Source organism: Mus caroli, unplaced genomic scaffold (assembly GCF_978045245.1).
Source record: "Mus caroli unplaced genomic scaffold, Mus_caroli_1 scaffold_5, whole genome shotgun sequence".
Taxonomy (NCBI): domain Eukaryota; kingdom Metazoa; phylum Chordata; class Mammalia; order Rodentia; family Muridae; genus Mus; species Mus caroli.
Window position 1 is genome coordinate 30,077,722 of NW_028227260.1, and position 17,083 is coordinate 30,094,804.

At 38.5% G+C, this 17,083-nt stretch overlaps 1 protein-coding gene across 3 annotated transcripts in view; it reads left to right on the forward strand.

The window, feature by feature from the left end:
- Positions 1 to 17,083, forward strand: part of Nup62cl (nucleoporin 62 C-terminal like) — a 62,092-nt gene that overhangs the window by 11,296 nt on the left and 33,713 nt on the right. For all 3 annotated transcript variants that reach the window (XM_021153755.3, XM_021153758.3, XM_021153756.2), the window contains exons 2-3: positions 12,730 to 12,835; positions 16,854 to 17,010. In XM_021153755.3, the coding sequence (XP_021009414.1) occupies positions 12,781 to 12,835; positions 16,854 to 17,010 (212 nt within the window). In that variant the 5' untranslated portion in view covers positions 12,730 to 12,780. The remainder of the gene's footprint in view (positions 1 to 12,729; positions 12,836 to 16,853; positions 17,011 to 17,083) is intronic.

The window sequence follows — 17,083 nt, forward strand, 5'->3', positions numbered from 1 at the left end:
CATGTGCTACCACCCCTGACTTTTTATTTAGTGACTATGCGTTTAATAATAATAAAAAAAATTGAAAAGAGCTTTTTGAAAAAGTACAAAAGTTAACTAACTAAAAGTATGAAGGGTTGGTGTTTGGCTTTTTTTTTTCCTTTCTTTCTTTCTTTCTTTTTATCCTTTCTCAGTGGCATGTAAAATAATGGGACTCTTAGTTTCAATGGAGTATTTTTAAACCTGATTACTTAAAACTGCCTTTTATAGCTATTGTATAAAAGCAGATTTTTAGGCACACCCTACTCTTACTTGACTGAGATAAGATTATAAACACACAATGACCTTCCCCTAGCACTTGAAGATACTTTATGTATTGTCTTTCAATATTTATTCTTGATAATGAAACGCCTCGTGACAATCTGGCTGTTGCTGAATTAGATAAGTCACTTTTCTATTAAGTTTCAGAGTGTACTTAATTTTCTAGCATCTCAGGATATCATGTATGAATGTGTGTGTGTGTGTGTGTGTGTGTGTGTATGTGTGCGTGTGAGTATATGTGTGTGTGTGACTGTATGTGAGTGTGTGACTGTATGTGTGTGTGTGTGAGAGTGTATGTGTGTGTGACTGTATGTGAGTGTGTGTGTGTGTGTGTGTGTGTGTGTGTGTTGGAAGAAAGTTGCTTGCTCATACTTAGCTGCCATTTGAATCTGAAGAATCACTTTTCTTTACTTCTCCTTGACACGTTTATTAATGCCATGAATATTGTCTTAGCCATTCTGTTTTATTCCTTCGATATTTCCTGTGTGACTCCTTGACGTAAGTGTGTGTAGCCCTTTTCCCCGATCTTTTCATTTCTCTCTCATTTCCTATCACCCTGTAATCTGACAGTCTTTTGCTATTTTTCTTGTCCAGTTCAGTGACTTCATCTTCTCTTCAGTCATGTGTAGTTATTATTTAAATCTATCCTTTGAAATGTTTTTACTGCTGGGGATCAAGCCTAGGGTGTTGTGCAATGTTAGGCTAGATCTCTTGAGCAAACAGTCTAGCGTCCATTTCTTGAATGCCTTCCGTGTTTTTTTCACATTCCTTCCTTCTATGGACACTCTCTTACTCGGGCTCTTTGTAATCAACACATTTTTATACTTTCTTCTGATTACTGTATTGTCTCACTTCCATTGGAAGAGTATTCTCTCATTTTACGGGCGAAAGACTGTTAACTTGGATGTTCTGTGACTTGACTTTATATTCATTAGTCTTTGGGACCTTTAAAAACATGTAATTTAGGAAGTGAAGACCTTGCTGCTGAGTGAGAGCATGAGCAAATTGCCTGGGACCCTGAATGTTTCTTTCTGTGTCTCTGTCTCTGGTTCTCTGTCTCTCTGGGTGTCTCTTTCTGTGTCTCAATCACGAGGAGGTGATTCACTCACTATGAAGTCTCATTGCGGCCTGTAATTCTTTTTCCCAGTCACTCTTTTTCTCCTCTTAGGGTCTGGAGTCACTAGCAGGTTGAATTTGGAGGAGCTGCTCTGCTCTCCATAGTTTCACTTGCAGCTCCGCAGGGACAACATTCCTCCCTTCACCTACAGGGTGGCTTTCCTTTTACTACAGCTGGTTCTCATTTTGAGATACTGTCCCAGCCATTTTCCACCATCCTGTACCCAGCTACATAGACAGCAGGATTGTGCCACGAGCACTCTCATGCCCTGCCTTAGTAGAAACTGCATGTCCTTTGGGTGAGAACAAAACAGCTTGTGGTTCTTCTCATGGCTGTGTCCGGTTCATCTTTAGAAAGCAGGTGTAAGGTTAGAGAGTAGATGGAGGGATATTTGGAATTGTGCCACTCACTTCCAAGACAGTCTTAGAAACTGACATTCTCTCACATAGGGGGCATGGGATGCTTTGAATTCTGTGCTGCAGGACCCCTGGATTTATTGTGAGCCAAAGTGTTCTGAGTGTTAAGCATAGATCTTGCTGCAATGAAGCTACTTACTCAGCATCTCTCTAGAGAGAAAGCCTTATCATCATTATAATGACCCTGTTTGTGCAGATCTTCCCTCTTGAATTTCAGAATTAATGACTTTTTTTTTTTTTTTTTGAGGCAGCATCTCATGTTGTGTCTCTGGCTGGCCTGGGATTGTGCTAATTCATTTGCCTCAGGCTTTTTGAAGGCATGAGCCTCTCTGCCTGAGTGAGTTTGGGGGAGACACTCATTTAGTGTCTTCTAGGCAAATGTGGTTGGATTTATATCGCTTAATAGTTACCTGATGCCTGCTGGAAGCAGGGGTATGCTCCCTGCAATTCTCCTTGATCCTCTTATAGTAAAGTCACCTTTTCTTAGGACTACTGTAAATGCAGGAGCACTTTGTCATAGGTCATGAAATACTATACACAAGAAAGTCTATCAAGGGGATGCTTCTTGTGGTCTGTGATTTTCTTTCTAAAACTAAAACTTGCTTTTTAAAAATAAACTTCAAGCTGGGTGGTGGTGGCACACACCTATAATCCCAGCACTTAGGAGGCAGAGGCAGGCGGATTTCTGAGTTCGAGGCCCAGTCTGGTCTACCGAGTGAGTTCCAGGACAGCCAGGGCTATGCAGAGAAACCCTGTCTCAAAAAACCAAAATAATAATAATAATAATAATAATAATAATAATAATAAATAAACTTCAGAAAGTTTATGTGTAAGACTTATGATCTGCCAAAATTAACATTTTATGAATTACTTTTTTTTAAGATAGGGTCTTGTTATATAGCCCTTGTTAGGCTGACTTGAAACTCACTGTATAAGCTAGGTTGCCTCCTGAATGTTGGAATTGCAGGCGTATGTCAACACACCCTGCTTCTAAACTACTCATGAAAACACTGTAGTATATTCTTCCCAAAATACTATGTCTAGTACTGGCATCTTACATATGTACATGAGATGTCATTTTGTAAATACCTCCCTCCCTCACTGCAAGGATATCTTCCCCAGTTTGCCTTTTTATAAAGGCATCTACTTTTTTCCTGCTCCAACTCACTAAGTCTAATAATCACCAACCTGTTCTATATTAATGATTGTCATTTCAAAATGGTTATGGTTTTAAATCTTTGGCAGTATACAAAATTATATACATTAAGCTACATAGTATATCATCCTTCGGGAGTAACTTACTTTGCTTACTAGAATAATTCCCTGTTTGTTCTGTACATCAAATCTTTGGTTCTTTATCTTGTTTTTTTGTTTGTTTTTTGCTGCATACTATTCCATCATGGGAATGCATTGCAATTTAACTATTTGCTCATTGTTACACAGTATTTGAGACTGGGTAACTCACAGTGAATGCTTTCCCTTCAATTATGAAAATGGAGAAGACTGCGGCCCTGTATCTGACAAAGACTTTCATGCTGTGACATCCCAGAGCAAAAGTCACAGTACTGGACATGAGACAGACAGAAGAGCATAAAGCTCATTTTGTCTTAATGGACACTTTCTTAGAAAAAAATAGCATTAAGCCATTCATAAGGACAAATGTAATGATATAGTGAAGGGGCCACCACTTGGTTTGTATCAGGAGCATTCAAATGATAAAATCCCCCTTTTGCTATTACAAATAAAGCTTCTATGAATACTTTAGTACATTTTTCAAACATAAACCTTCATTTCTTTGGGACAAATGCCCAGCAATGTAATTGCTGGGTCATGTGGTTTTATAAGAAACTGCCAAACTATTTCAGGTTGGCCATGCCATTTTGCATACTCACCAACAATATGTGCGTGATCCAGTTTCTCTGCATTGTCACTATAATTTGGTGTTATCTTTCTTTTTAAATTTTATTCCCTTGCAGATAATGATACCAGATTGTGCCTTTAATTTGCAATTTCCCTGATGGCTAATGATGTTGAATATCTTCTCCAATGCTAATGTCTCATCTATATATCTTGTCTATGGATGCCTTTCTTCAGCCAGAAAAACAAAAACAAAAACAATGTATTGTTACATGGATACTTTTGTATAGGAGCTTGGCTGTTAGCATAATGCGATTTTACAAAAGACAGAAGTGCTGCTCTTCAATGGGATTTTTAATTTTTATTATTTATTTGTTTGTTTGTTTGCTTGCTTATGTATGCACATACACTGCGTGCATCTGTGAGTGTGTGCATGTAGGTGTATGATGTGCGTGTGCACACGTTTGTCTGTGACAGTCTACGTGTGGTCCAGTGTGTGTAGAAGTCACAGTACAACTTCAAGTGTGTTTCCTTCCACCCTGCTTAGAGGCAGTGCTGCATATGCTATTTCTAGCTGGCCTGCAAGCTTCTGATCAATTCTCCCTGTGTCGTCTCACTTAGAGGCTCACCATGCAGTTGTCTCTTACTTGGTGTCTGGAGATGGACATTCAGGTCATTAGGCCTATGTAACGTAACCAGCACTGGGACCCACTGAGGTGACCCCTTCTGCTTTAGATTTTATTGATGTATTTTAACAAATCAGAACTTTATAGCACTGGTTTTCTTTTCCTGTCCCTTTTGTGTTTAACGTCATTGATTTCTGCCCTGTGTTTTCTTCTGCTTGCCTTGGGTTTGTTTTGACATTTCTTGAGTTGGAAACTTATATTATTGATTATGCTTTTCTTGTCTTTTAATGTCCACATTTTACACTGCAAATTTGTCTGCCAGGTTGCTTTGTTTCCCCTGAATTTTCATAGGATGTATTTTAATTTTCATTCAATTCAGCACATTTTTAAATTTCTTCCTCCCGGAACCACCAATTATTTAAAGTGTGCTTGGTTCCCAAGTGTTTGGGAAATTTCGTTATCTTTTTGTTATTGATTACTTTCAGTTTTAAGTTTTATTGTTTTTTTTTAGAATTAGCATGCAAAGTACTGAGTTTCATTATAGCGTTTTCCAAACATACTTTGTTCTTGTTAATCCTCCTCTTCCCCTGTCCTCTTCTGCCCTCCTGCCCCCTCCTGATGGTCCACTTCCTCCTCCCAAAGGCCCCCCTCTCTGCTTTCCTGTTATATCTGTTCCTCTAACCTCTTCCTCCCCAATAAAATCTCTTTTCTCCTTTTATGGTTTCCTTTCTAGTTTCCTGACCTATATGCCTAGTTTGACTGGATTGCCGTTGGACAACTCTCTCTCTGTCTCTCTCTCTGTCTCTCTCTCTGTCTCTCTCTGCCTCTCTCTGTCTCTCTCTGTGTCTCTCTTTCTGTCTCTCTCTGTGTCTCTGTCTCTGTCTCTCTCTGTGTCTCTGTCTCTGTCTCTCTGTCTCTCTGTCTCTCTCTCTCTCTCTCTCTGTGTGTGTGTTGTTTTCACCTTGACAATTTAAAAGAATGTGTACCATTTTGGGGCAAAGTTTTTTGTTTTTTGTGGTTTTTTTTTTTTTGCTTTGTTTTGTTTTACAAACATCACTTGCAAATTGGTGGTTAATGATTTTTTTTTAATTCTTTTGTATCTTTGCTAACACTCTGACTAGTTCTATGAGCTGGTAAGAGGGAGGTGCTGAAATCTGCACATAGATAGACATTTTCTCCTGCTGCATTTTCCATGTCTACCTTTTGTGTTTTGAAGCTCCATTATTCGGTGCATTGACAGAACTGCTAGATGCCACACAGGATTGACCCTTAATTATTGTGTAACCTTCCATTCTTTCTCTGGTAATTTCATTTAATCTGAAGTCTACTTATCTAGTAATAATACACTGAATCTTTCTGTCTGTTGATTAATGTAGCATGGGACACATCTTTTCATCTCTTTATTCTTAGCCTGCCATTGTAATTGTTTTTGAAATGAATTTCTTATACACTATAGACATGGTCCTTCATGGCTTTTAAATCCCTCTATCGGGCTCCCTTTTGATTGGTATACACAGATCACTTAACATGTTCTGTAATTATTGTTCTACTAGGGTTGAAATCTGACATTTCCATATTTTTTTATTATTTGCTTTTGAAGTAGGACCTTGATTTGTAGGCCAGGCTGAAGTGGAATTCATAATTCTGCTTCCGTGCTAGGATGAAAGCTGTGTGCTACCGTACCTGCCTTGTCGTTTCTTTCTTTTTCTTTTATTTTGTTCTCTGTGATTTTGTTTTATATTCATTTTTTTCTTTCCTTTCTTTTCTTTTTTTTTTTTTAAATAGTCTCATGTATCCAAGGCTGGCCTTGAGTTCATGATGTGGCTGAGCCTGACCTTGAACTCTTGATCTTCCTGCCTCCATCTCCCAAGTGCTGGGATCACAGATGTGTGCCAGCACACTTTCTTTTTTCATTTGTTCTGCTTTCCATGTCTGTTTTTTCCCATCCCCTCCTTTTCCCATTTACTATTTGGGTGTTTTAAAAATTGATTTTTGCTTTCCTATATTACTTTTGTTTTAAACATGAAACAAAACATGAGTTAATTTATTAACAGCTTATCTGAAAATGACAGCATCTTTAGGCAGTTGCTCCCCCCCCTTTATTTACTTATTCACTTTACATCCCAATTGCAGCAGCCCTTGCTTCAGTTATCTCCTCTAAGTCCCATCCTCACACCTCCTTCCCCCACTGCCTCTTCCCCTTCTCCTCTGAGAAGGAAAGTCCCACATGGGTACCAACCCTCCCTGACTTAACTTGTACTTTGATAATTTCATACCTCTATCACTTCTGATTACTTTCTCCCTAGCCTTTCTTATCTCCTTCCTGTTACAACCAACCCTTCCTCCCAGCTACCAGTCTCCTTTTCAGATTCATGGCTTTTAATTTGGTCTGTGATCCATTTGCTATCATCAGGATTATCTGTGTGGGATTAGAACTGTTAACTGGAACCTGCTGGGGTTACCAGTGGGTACACAACTAAATACGGTGACTATCCCCTCCCTCCCTGGATCTCCCAGGAACAGATAGCTGTGCAATAAGGGTTAAGGTCTCTTGAGTGCCTCCTCCATCCTTCCTGACATGTCATGGGTCCATTCTTGTGTAGATCCAGTGCACAGATCCACACCTGTTGGGCACTCATGATTGCAATGGCTGTGTCTTGCATAGAAGATAACATTTAGCAACATTTTCTCTGTTTTCTGGCTCTTACTCTTTTTTTTTTATTCTGTCTCTACTTCTGAGCTTTACTATCTGGTTTCAGGTTGAGCATTCATGTGCAGCCATGATGAAGCTTTGTTCACTTTGTTTCTGGTGAACAAAGCCTCTGATGTTCACCAGAAAAAGAGGCTTGGCTGACTAAGGCTGAGAGTAACGTTTGTCTATGGGTATAAACAGATATTTAGAAGGCAGTGTGATGCTATGTCAATTTAGCTAAACAACAGTATTCCCTCCCCTAGGGACTGTTGTCTCCTAGGCTATGAGGGTTGGCCACATTTTTCATTTGATGCAGAGGCTTTTAAAAATTATATATATATATATATATATATATATATATATATATACATATATATATATAATATATTTAAAAGAATTTTGTCTACATATACAATGTATTTTGAGCATAGCCACTTACATTTCTCCCCTCCACATTTCCCTGGACCCCTCCAACAGGACCCCCCTTCTCAACTTTTCTCTCTCTCTCTCTCTCTCTCTCTCTCTCTCTCTCTCTCATGTCTGGATATATATATATATATATATATATATATATATATATATATATATATCTTATCCAGTACTATCCATTTCTCTGTAAGTTTCATACTTTTAATATTTTTTATATCTAACTCATATTCCATTGTGTATACTGCATTTTCCTTATCCATTTGTCAGTTGATTGATGTGGTACTTTGAATGAAAATGGCCCCCCATATTCTCAGAGAGAGCAGCACTATTAGGAGGTGTGGCCTTGTGGGAGGAAGTGTGTCACTGGGGTCTGGTTTTAAGGCTTCAGATGCTCAAGCCAGGCCCAGAATCATTCTCTCTTTTTGCTGCCTGCTGATGCAGATATAGAGCTCTTGGCTTCTTCTACAGCACCATATCTGCCTGCATGCCACCATGATTCCCACCATGACAATAGACTAAACCTCAGAATTGAAAGCCAGCCCCAATTAAATGTCTTTATTTATAAGAGTTGCCATGGTTGTGGTGTGTCTTCACAGCAATAGAAACCTTAACCAAGACAATGGATATGTATATTCAGTTTCCTATCTTGTGAATAGAGCAGCAGTAAACATGGATGTGTAAGTAGGGCTGTAGTAGGACATAAAGTCCTTGGAGTGGCATGTATTGAGTAGAGCTCGTTTAATGTCCTTCCTTGACAAAATATAATCAGATGCAAAATATCAATAGTGCCAAGTGAAGAAATCCTATTTATGATTAAGGAAAAGAAGGTTTTGTTTCTTAGATCCTTTTCTATTCTGGAGTAAGATTCATTTAACTTAAAACTAAGTCATATTACATGGTATTTGCTTCCTTAGCTATCTTCGGGTATGTGATTTAAGGACAGGCACTGAAATTATGCCAGTATTGGCGATAAATGATCAGGATTTTAAAAATATGGGCATAAATCAAGTAGCAATTTAATTAGAGCTAGTGAAGAGATTTCAGTAATACAGCCATTTACAAAATAAATAATATAAAAAAATCAATAGTTTCACTATGTTTAGGCAGTAGTTGTTGGGAAATACAGCTGAGAAAAGGCCCATTAACAGTTTCAACCAAAATTACAAAATACCTAGGAATAAACTTTTGAAAATATGCATGCCTTAGATGGAAAAAAAAAACCCACAAATTTTTACTGAAACCTATAAAAGATACATTGACTAATGAACAGGACCAGTGTATTCAGAGACTTAGTAATATCAAAACAAAATTTATGTTCAAATTAATCTGTAAATCTAATGCACTTCTGGTTGAACCATGGCTTCCTTTGGGTAGAAGGTAAGGAACAAAGAACTTGAGAGGATTCTAAAATTCAAGTGGAGGAATAAATGCATGCGACGGGCCATCCCTGATGGGTTAGGCAGGTAAGGATGGGATGCTTTGGGAAAACTATTATCAAAATGCATAAGCTTAACATGTTAGGTAATATAAAAATTAATAATTTGAGGGCTATAATCAGTGAGATTCTATCCTATAACTGGCCCAGGAAGTAATAATCAGTGAAATATTTTAAGGCAGAGAAACAAACCCGTGCGTACGAAGCTGACATTTCAAATCCGTAAGGGGGGAGGCTAAAATAATAAATAAATGAATTGTAATAGCTGGGTAAGTGTTGTTTGCCTAGAATATTAATCATAAGAAATATTGCATGAATTACAGGTGGAAAATAGAGTGTATAAATATTTTAAAGGCGTAGGTGAATATGAAACTGTGAAAGTAATGTTTCCCACACTGGCTACAAGAACATGTACTTATTTCTAATTCGTAAATAATATAGGCTAATGGTCTCAAAATAAAACTATAAATTCTATAAATAGATATACTATGCTTCCATGCACTGCACCCCTCTCTGTTTTCCATACCCAGCTGCTAACCACTGTCACTGTGTTCCTCCTTCCAGAGCCTTTTCAGTGACAAAATCTTTGTTCTTAGCCTCCCACCTTTACAAATTATGATTATTGTAGTTATTATTCATATGTGTGCATGTGTGTGTGTGTGTGTGTGTGTGTGTGTGTGTGAGAGAGAGAGAGAGAGAGAGAGAGAGAGAGAGAGAGAGAGAGAAGGGGGAGAGAAATAGGTAGATAGACAGAGATGGGCTTGTCACACAAGTCATGGCTTACATATAAAGTTCAGAGGGCAACTTTTCTTGGATCAGTTATCTCTTTCTGCCTTTGAGTGGACTCCAGGGACAGAGCTCAGGTTGTCAGGCTTGCATTGTCTTGTGACACTGAGCCATCCCAGGGGTCCCAAACTTCCATCTTTTTTAGACATAGATAATATAGTCTAGATACCAGTGTGTATCTTGCTTTTTCAACTTGTAAGTTTGATACTACACTTATTTGAAATCTTTTGCATTATTGAGAAATTCTTTAGTATATTTCTCATATTATCATAGTATTCCATATTCTGGATGTACTATAATTTGTATATCTACCCCCTTGGCATTTGATATATTAGCTTCCTCTTTTTGCGGATACTAACAGTAATGTAGTGGATACCATTTTGTTGCATTTATTTATTTGTGTGTATATGTGCACATCATAATACCTGTGTAAAGATAAGTGGACATTCTGTCCTACCAAATGCCCCACCCCACCATGTGGATCCTGGATATGGAACTCAGGTGTTTATGGTTGGTGCCTAACATCTTCTCCAGCTTAACCACCTCTCCAGCCTTAGATATCATTTTATGTGGTATTTCACAAGGACACAAGAACATCTTACATATTTACCGTGGTAAACTATACATTAAAAAATTAGCATGGGCAGTGATAGCACACGCCTTTAATCTCAGGAGGTAGGGACAGGTGGATCTCTGAGTTTGAGACAAGCCTAGTCTACAGGGTGAGTTCCAGGACAGACAAGGCTCCACAGAGAAATTCTGGCTCTGAAAGAACAAAAATAACCAAAACAAGAACAAAACCTAAACAAACAAACAAACAAAACAAACAAACTCTTTGTCACTTTAAGTATGCAGTTGTCCACTTCTAGGTATATAGTTCTGTGCCATAAAGTGCATTCTTTGTGGCTACATCTCCGCAAGTATTTGCATCTCAGATGGTAGATACCTTTGTCATATTTAAAACGTTGACCACCTGTCTTCCACAGAAGCCATGCTACTTCATGGATTAGGAATCCATGAAGCTGGTTGGTTTTGTTTTGTTTTGTTTTGTTTTGTTTTGTTTTCTTGATGTCCTTAATAGAATGTGTTAGTAGTTTTTGAGTTCTTGTCATCTGCTATGTGAAATTTCTCTCAACGTAGGTACAGTTTGTACTTTTCTCTTAAAAATTAGATTGATCACTTTCTCGTGTTTAAAAGGGAAGGCCTTTTAAAATATGGTATGAGTCCTAGATTAGACCATGAAGGGAAAAAAATGACACAACGATTTGGCCACTTATTAACGTAGTAAGAAAATTAAAAGTCATTGACAAACTGGGGTAGGAGAGTATTTACAACAAACATATAACAGAATAAATAGCCTTGCTATTTCATGTTATTAAAAATCATTAGTAAGAGCTGAGGATGTTCTCTTCTCTTTCTGGTTCGTTAAGTGTTTTTATCATGAAAGGGCACTGCATTTTTGTCAAATGCTGTTTTTTCCTTCTCCTGAGATGATAATGTGTTTTTTAATAACAGTATAATTGACATATAATTCACATCTTGCAATTCACTCTTTTGAAATTGTTCAATTCAGTGGTTTTTATTATAGCCACAGAGTATACAACCGTCACCAGCATGTAACTTGAGGACATTTTCATTCCCCCTAAAAGAAACCCTGGGCCCAGTTAGTGGTCACCCTCCATTAACCCCAACCCCTTCCACCCTGCAGCTCCTGCCAACCACTAACACACTTTCTGTCAATGGCTTTGCCTATTCTGGATAATTCATATGATTGAAATTATAGAACACATTGCCTTCTATGTCTATTTTCTTCATTTAGCTTACTAGTCCCAAGATTTGTTCATGCTATAGCTAGATCAGTGCTTAATTCTTCCTTATTATCTCTGGTAGACCGAAGGAGTGAGACAACTTCTTGTTATCATAAAGCTACCTGACACCTTTTAATTGCTTACCACCCAATCTTCATCTTATAAAAGGGAATCCTTCAACCGGAACTACTTCACGATCTGTTTTACATAAAGGCATTCTTTGTGGGACAGTTGGGGAGCTCTCTGTTCTTAGGAGCAGCTGTTAGCTCTGGGGCAAAAATCTTTCATTGATTGGGGACTTTAGGTGCTGGGCAGTAGTAACAGCCTGTTGATCTTGATCGCCTTTTCACTTGGGGAAACTTAAACCTGCAAAGAAGTTTAGACAAGGGAATCAGAGTGTGATGACTGGATCCCTACTATTCTCAACCCTCTGTATCCTGGAGTTTCTAGCCTAGGAATGGGAAATGGCTAAAAGAAACACGCTCCCAAAGCTTTGGCTGTCCTCGCCAGGAATTCTGCCCTTCCCATCACTGTTGGAGGTGGTGAGAATGCTGGCTGCTGGCTTTCTCATGGAAAGTCGGTGTCCCTGACATAGTCGGAGCCAGAGGGCATCCAGTCTCCTAAGCCACTCTTATCTGGGGTGTTACTTGTACACAGTCAAGCAAGGGGATGGGAGGAAGGGCAGTGAGTTCTGGCTCATATGCCATATGCAGAGCATCACTGTGAGATCCCTGGACTTAGTAGATGTTCCTGAAGAAGTATTTCCTCACTCACTGTATACGCTTAGGGCAATTTCCAGCAGTTTACAATTTTTAAAAGCCACACTCACCAGCTTCAAACCATTTCACAGAAGTTCTTACACTGAACTTTCAGGGAGGGCTTGCTTCTCATAGAAGGCTCATAGCAGGCAGCACTGAGGAGCATTTTCAAAATAAGGCTCTTGCCAGTACCAGGAAGCAGGAGTGGGTGGGTTGGGGAGCATGGCGGGGGGTGGGGGGGAGGGCATAGGGAACTTTCGGGGAGGAAACTGGCAAAGGGGGATAACATCTGAAATGTAAATGAAGAAAATATCTAATAAAAAAATTAACCCCCCCCCAAAAAAACCCAAATAAGGCTTTTACTAATTTTTTTTTTCCTTTAAGACGTTTCATTTGTAGTTCTTGCTTTTTCCATTCTCTGTTTTTCTTCCCCCCATGTCACTGACTCTTGTACTGGTGTTTTGCTTTTGGAGAGTTATATTTTACTTGTTACTCTGACTTTTAGGTCTACTTCAGGATCTACTCTGTGGATACCACTGAGACTTTGAGGACTAAGATGTTTCCTTCAATGCCGTATGTTCCTGCCTCCATGGCTTCTCAGGAACTCTCATGTAAGTTCTACTCATTTTAAAGAAATTACTGTTATTTTCCATGAGTCCACTTAACTCACTATACCAAGAAAAGCTATAGGTTCCCTGTATCTTATAAATAATCACTATGTTTGAATTCATCGACCACTGTTGAGATCAGTAGTAGCTTTGCATAAAGCTCATTATTATGGCTATATGATGTTTATTATTATTATTATTATTATTATTATCAATATCTTAATTACCTTTAAATTGCTGTGGTAAGAAACTATTTCCAAGGCAGCTTATAGAAAAGAAAGAGTCTCAAATAGCACACACACATAAACACACACACACACAGTATTTAGCAAAAGAGAAAACAAATCAAACAGAGAGTCTATTAGGGTTTACTTGGATTTTCAGAGACCTAGAGTCCATGAGCATGGTGGCAGGGAACATGGCAGCAGGCAGGCAGTCATGACACTGGCACAGTGGCTGGGAGCTTACAAATGATTTACAGCCACAAGGCAGAGAGAACACCAACTGAGAATCATATGGCCTTTTGAAAACCCCAAAGCCCACCACAGTGACACACCTCTCCAACTAGGCCACACCTCTTAATTCTTTTCAAACTATTCCACCAACCAAGAATCAAGTAGTCAATCATATAGGAGCCTATAGAGGCTAATCTCATTCACACCAGCACAGTAAATATAGCTTATAATGACACATTTTAGCATCTATTTCACTAACACTGTGGTGTTTTAAGATAACTATAAAGAATAAGAAAGGAAGCTCTCCAAGTACACCTGAATAGAAGAAATCCTTATTGTGTTTGTGACAAATTCAAAAGCATAATAAATGTTAGAATCTTCCTATAGTGTATTGTTATGCACATGCTCAGCTGATTTTTGTCTATTAGAAGTCTGAAATTCGCAAGGCAGTAGTGGCGCACCCCTTTAATCCCAGCACTCGGGAGGCAGAGGCAGGCGGATTTCTGAGTTCGAGGCCAGCCTGGTCTACAGAGTGAGTTCCAGGACAGCCAGGGCTACACAGAGAAACCTTGTCTCAAAAACCGAAGAAGGAGGAGGAGGAGGAAGAAAGAAGAAGAAGAAGAAAGAAAGTCTGAAATTCATTACTTCTTTTGGTACTAACTGTAGTACTACTGTTATTCAAATATGCCAGAACTAGTTTATGTCTTTAAAAAGTGTGGGAAATTAATTAAAAATATTGTACAAAAAGTTATGAAAAAGTAATCCTCCCATTATAATAATATTCAAGATTCTTTTCCATTTCGGTTGGCAGCTATTACTTCTGTAAGGTATCATTCATCAGATATTTTGCTTTTTCTAGTTACTCATGTTTTGGCAAATGCTGAAGATGGTTGCTTTTTTATTATAAAAATCATATATATATGTACACATGCACGCATATACACATATAACATATCCTCAGGAAGACAATTTTGGCTTGTTTTTTTTCTTCCAGACTTAATCCCATACATATAAAACATATGTTAGGTTATCTGCTTTCTGTAAGAAGGAGACCATTTTATCTGTTCTAGTTTGCTTTCTGTATCACTGTGACAAAACACAGACCCATAGCAAGTTGGGGAAGGAAAAGCTTTGCTTACAGGAGCTCAAGGCAGGAACCTGGAAGCAGGAACTGAAGCAGAACCACTGCTTACTCAGTTGCTCTCAGGCTCCTGTTGAGACCCACCTGCGGAGGGGTGGCACTTCCCACTCTGTGCTAGGCTCTCCTTCATCAATTACCAATAATGAAAATGCTGACGCACACATAGTTGCAGGCCATCCTGATGGAGGCAGTCCCTCAGTTGTGGCTTCCTCTTCCCAGATATCTCTGTTTAGTTTTAAGTTGACAAAAACAAACAAACAAACAAACAAACAAAACCTGCCAAGCTTCACTTTCAGCCATGAGATTTATCATTCCTCTTAGGTCTCTGTCTGTGTTTATCTGTCCAGGTCAGAAATTCAAGTTACTGTATTAGAAGATCTCCTCTGGACAAGATCTCCTCTTTCCCTAGGAATCATTTTACTTTCCTTTCTTGGATATATAATTACTAGTGTTTTCAAGAAGAAAATGGTGCTATCTGGCTATCCAGAACACAACTTGGGATCCTATCTGCAAGCTCCCAGTATTATTGATACTAACCCCGAGAATCCTTTGTGATTGGACACAGCCTTCTGTGTGTTGCTCATTTCTCCCTCACAAGGGCTAATACAAGGGATGCAGTATTACCAAAAGGTTCCTTCAGCCCAAAGGGATAGTGAGTTTTAGGAAAATTTCATGCAGACTTTGCGTGGTGCTGTTACTGCAGTGAAAGTGGAACTTAAGAAAAGTTCATGCTTCGTCCTTGGGGATTGCCTCCATCAAGTATCGCATGCAGGTCATTCACTGGTTCTCCTTTGATCTAGATTTTTTTTTTCAAGTTTCTCGCTGGTTTCTCTCCTGCTTTTTCTGACTTTGTATTTTGTCTTGTTCCTAATTTCGACATGTTTGTGACCCCTTTATTCTAGGTTTTGTTCTTCAGCTGTCAGTCTTCTCCCCTCCTCCTGCTTAAAGTTGGTTTTTTTTTTTCCTTCCATTTTTGGCATATGATTCACTTTCCATTTACGTTTCATCTGGTTCCATGTTTCTGCATGTGTTCCTATATTTCTACACAGGGTTTGATTCTTTCATGTCACTCAACTGTTGACTATGAGATTCTGATCTATCCTATGTCTAACTAGAGCCTTATTATTATTATTATTATTATTATTATTATTATTATTATTATTATTTCATTGGGTCCTCTCTTAAGCTAGTGGCATATGGGGCAGCTTCCTGTACTTCACACCCTCATTGCTGACCAGATGTACTATGAACAAGGAGCAACAGACAGTTTCCTGGAATAAAGCAGGGCTGTCTTTAGCTTGGTCCTGCAGCAGGAATGGAGTAGATTGGGCTCTCTTAGACTAGTGTGTGCATTTAGCAGGCACCATGATTTCTGTGGTTATATAGTACAGCCATTAACCTGAACATATTGCTAATTCAGAAAGCTAGACTAACATAAACCATTGTGTACAAGTAATATTTATTACAATTTGGGGGGGGTTACACTAGAATCATTCAATTGCCAAGAACATTTGAAAACTACAGAGAATCAAAAAGAAGAAAATAATACATTCCCAATCCCCACCAGCCATAATTTTCCTGCATTGTTCTTTATATGCTTGGCAGAGAGTAAGGATCAATAGTGCTATTAAAGTTATGAAATTATGAGTAGATGTCAGCAACACACATAGGAAACATAGGACTTAAACTAGGATGTTTATTCAGATTTAGTCTATGAGAGGGCAAGGATTCTAGACAGAATCCAACAACAAAGTTATAAAAGAACTTTTGGATGTAAGGAAAACTTCAGGAGGCTTTGTGTTGATGAGGTTGGCAAAGATGCATGCCTAGTGTAAACTAAGATGTAGACAATCGGGTACTTAGTTTTCTCTATCGACGAGACCCCAGTTTTTTCAAAATCACTTTGGTGGAGTTCTTTCACAACATACATTAAGATTTAAAGCATACCAGCCTCTTGATTTAGCAATTTCACTTGTACGAATTAATTTCTCAAATACACTCATGTTATTATGCAAAACATGTACAGAGATTTTTTTGTGTACATTGCAATTATTTTTCTTCTTTGAAAGTTTAGTAAAACTTACCAGTGAGGCCATCTGGGTCTGGTGTTTTCAATATTTATGGGAAGAATTTTGAAAATTGATTGAATTCCCTTAATGGTTATAGAGCTCCTTAAGTTGTTTTATATTTTAATGAATCTCTCCAGGAGTTTTCATTTTCAGCACTGAGGTTAATTTAGATGCCTGACGTGCAGTATATCACTTCACATTACAACAATGTTGGGTTCAAATCCATGGCTTTGATTTCAAATCCTCATTAACAAGGGCTCCTCCCCCCCACTTTTTTAAAATCTTGAATGACTGAGGCAAATTTCTCATTCCTTACTAACACTATACATTCTCACCAACACTATTTTATTTTCTAGCCACAACCTCAACGACTACCACTACTACGGTTACCACCAACACCACTACCACGATTACAAGTGGCTTCAACCTGTATGTGAGACCACCTGCATCACCTTGGCTGAATAACACTGGCTTGATCAATGTGGCTTCTATGCCTTCTACCATGACTGTGAAGTAAGCTTGTCTATTTGAAATTTTCTGTTGTATTTTATCACTTCATAGGCATAATTGCATGGGTAGCTTTAAA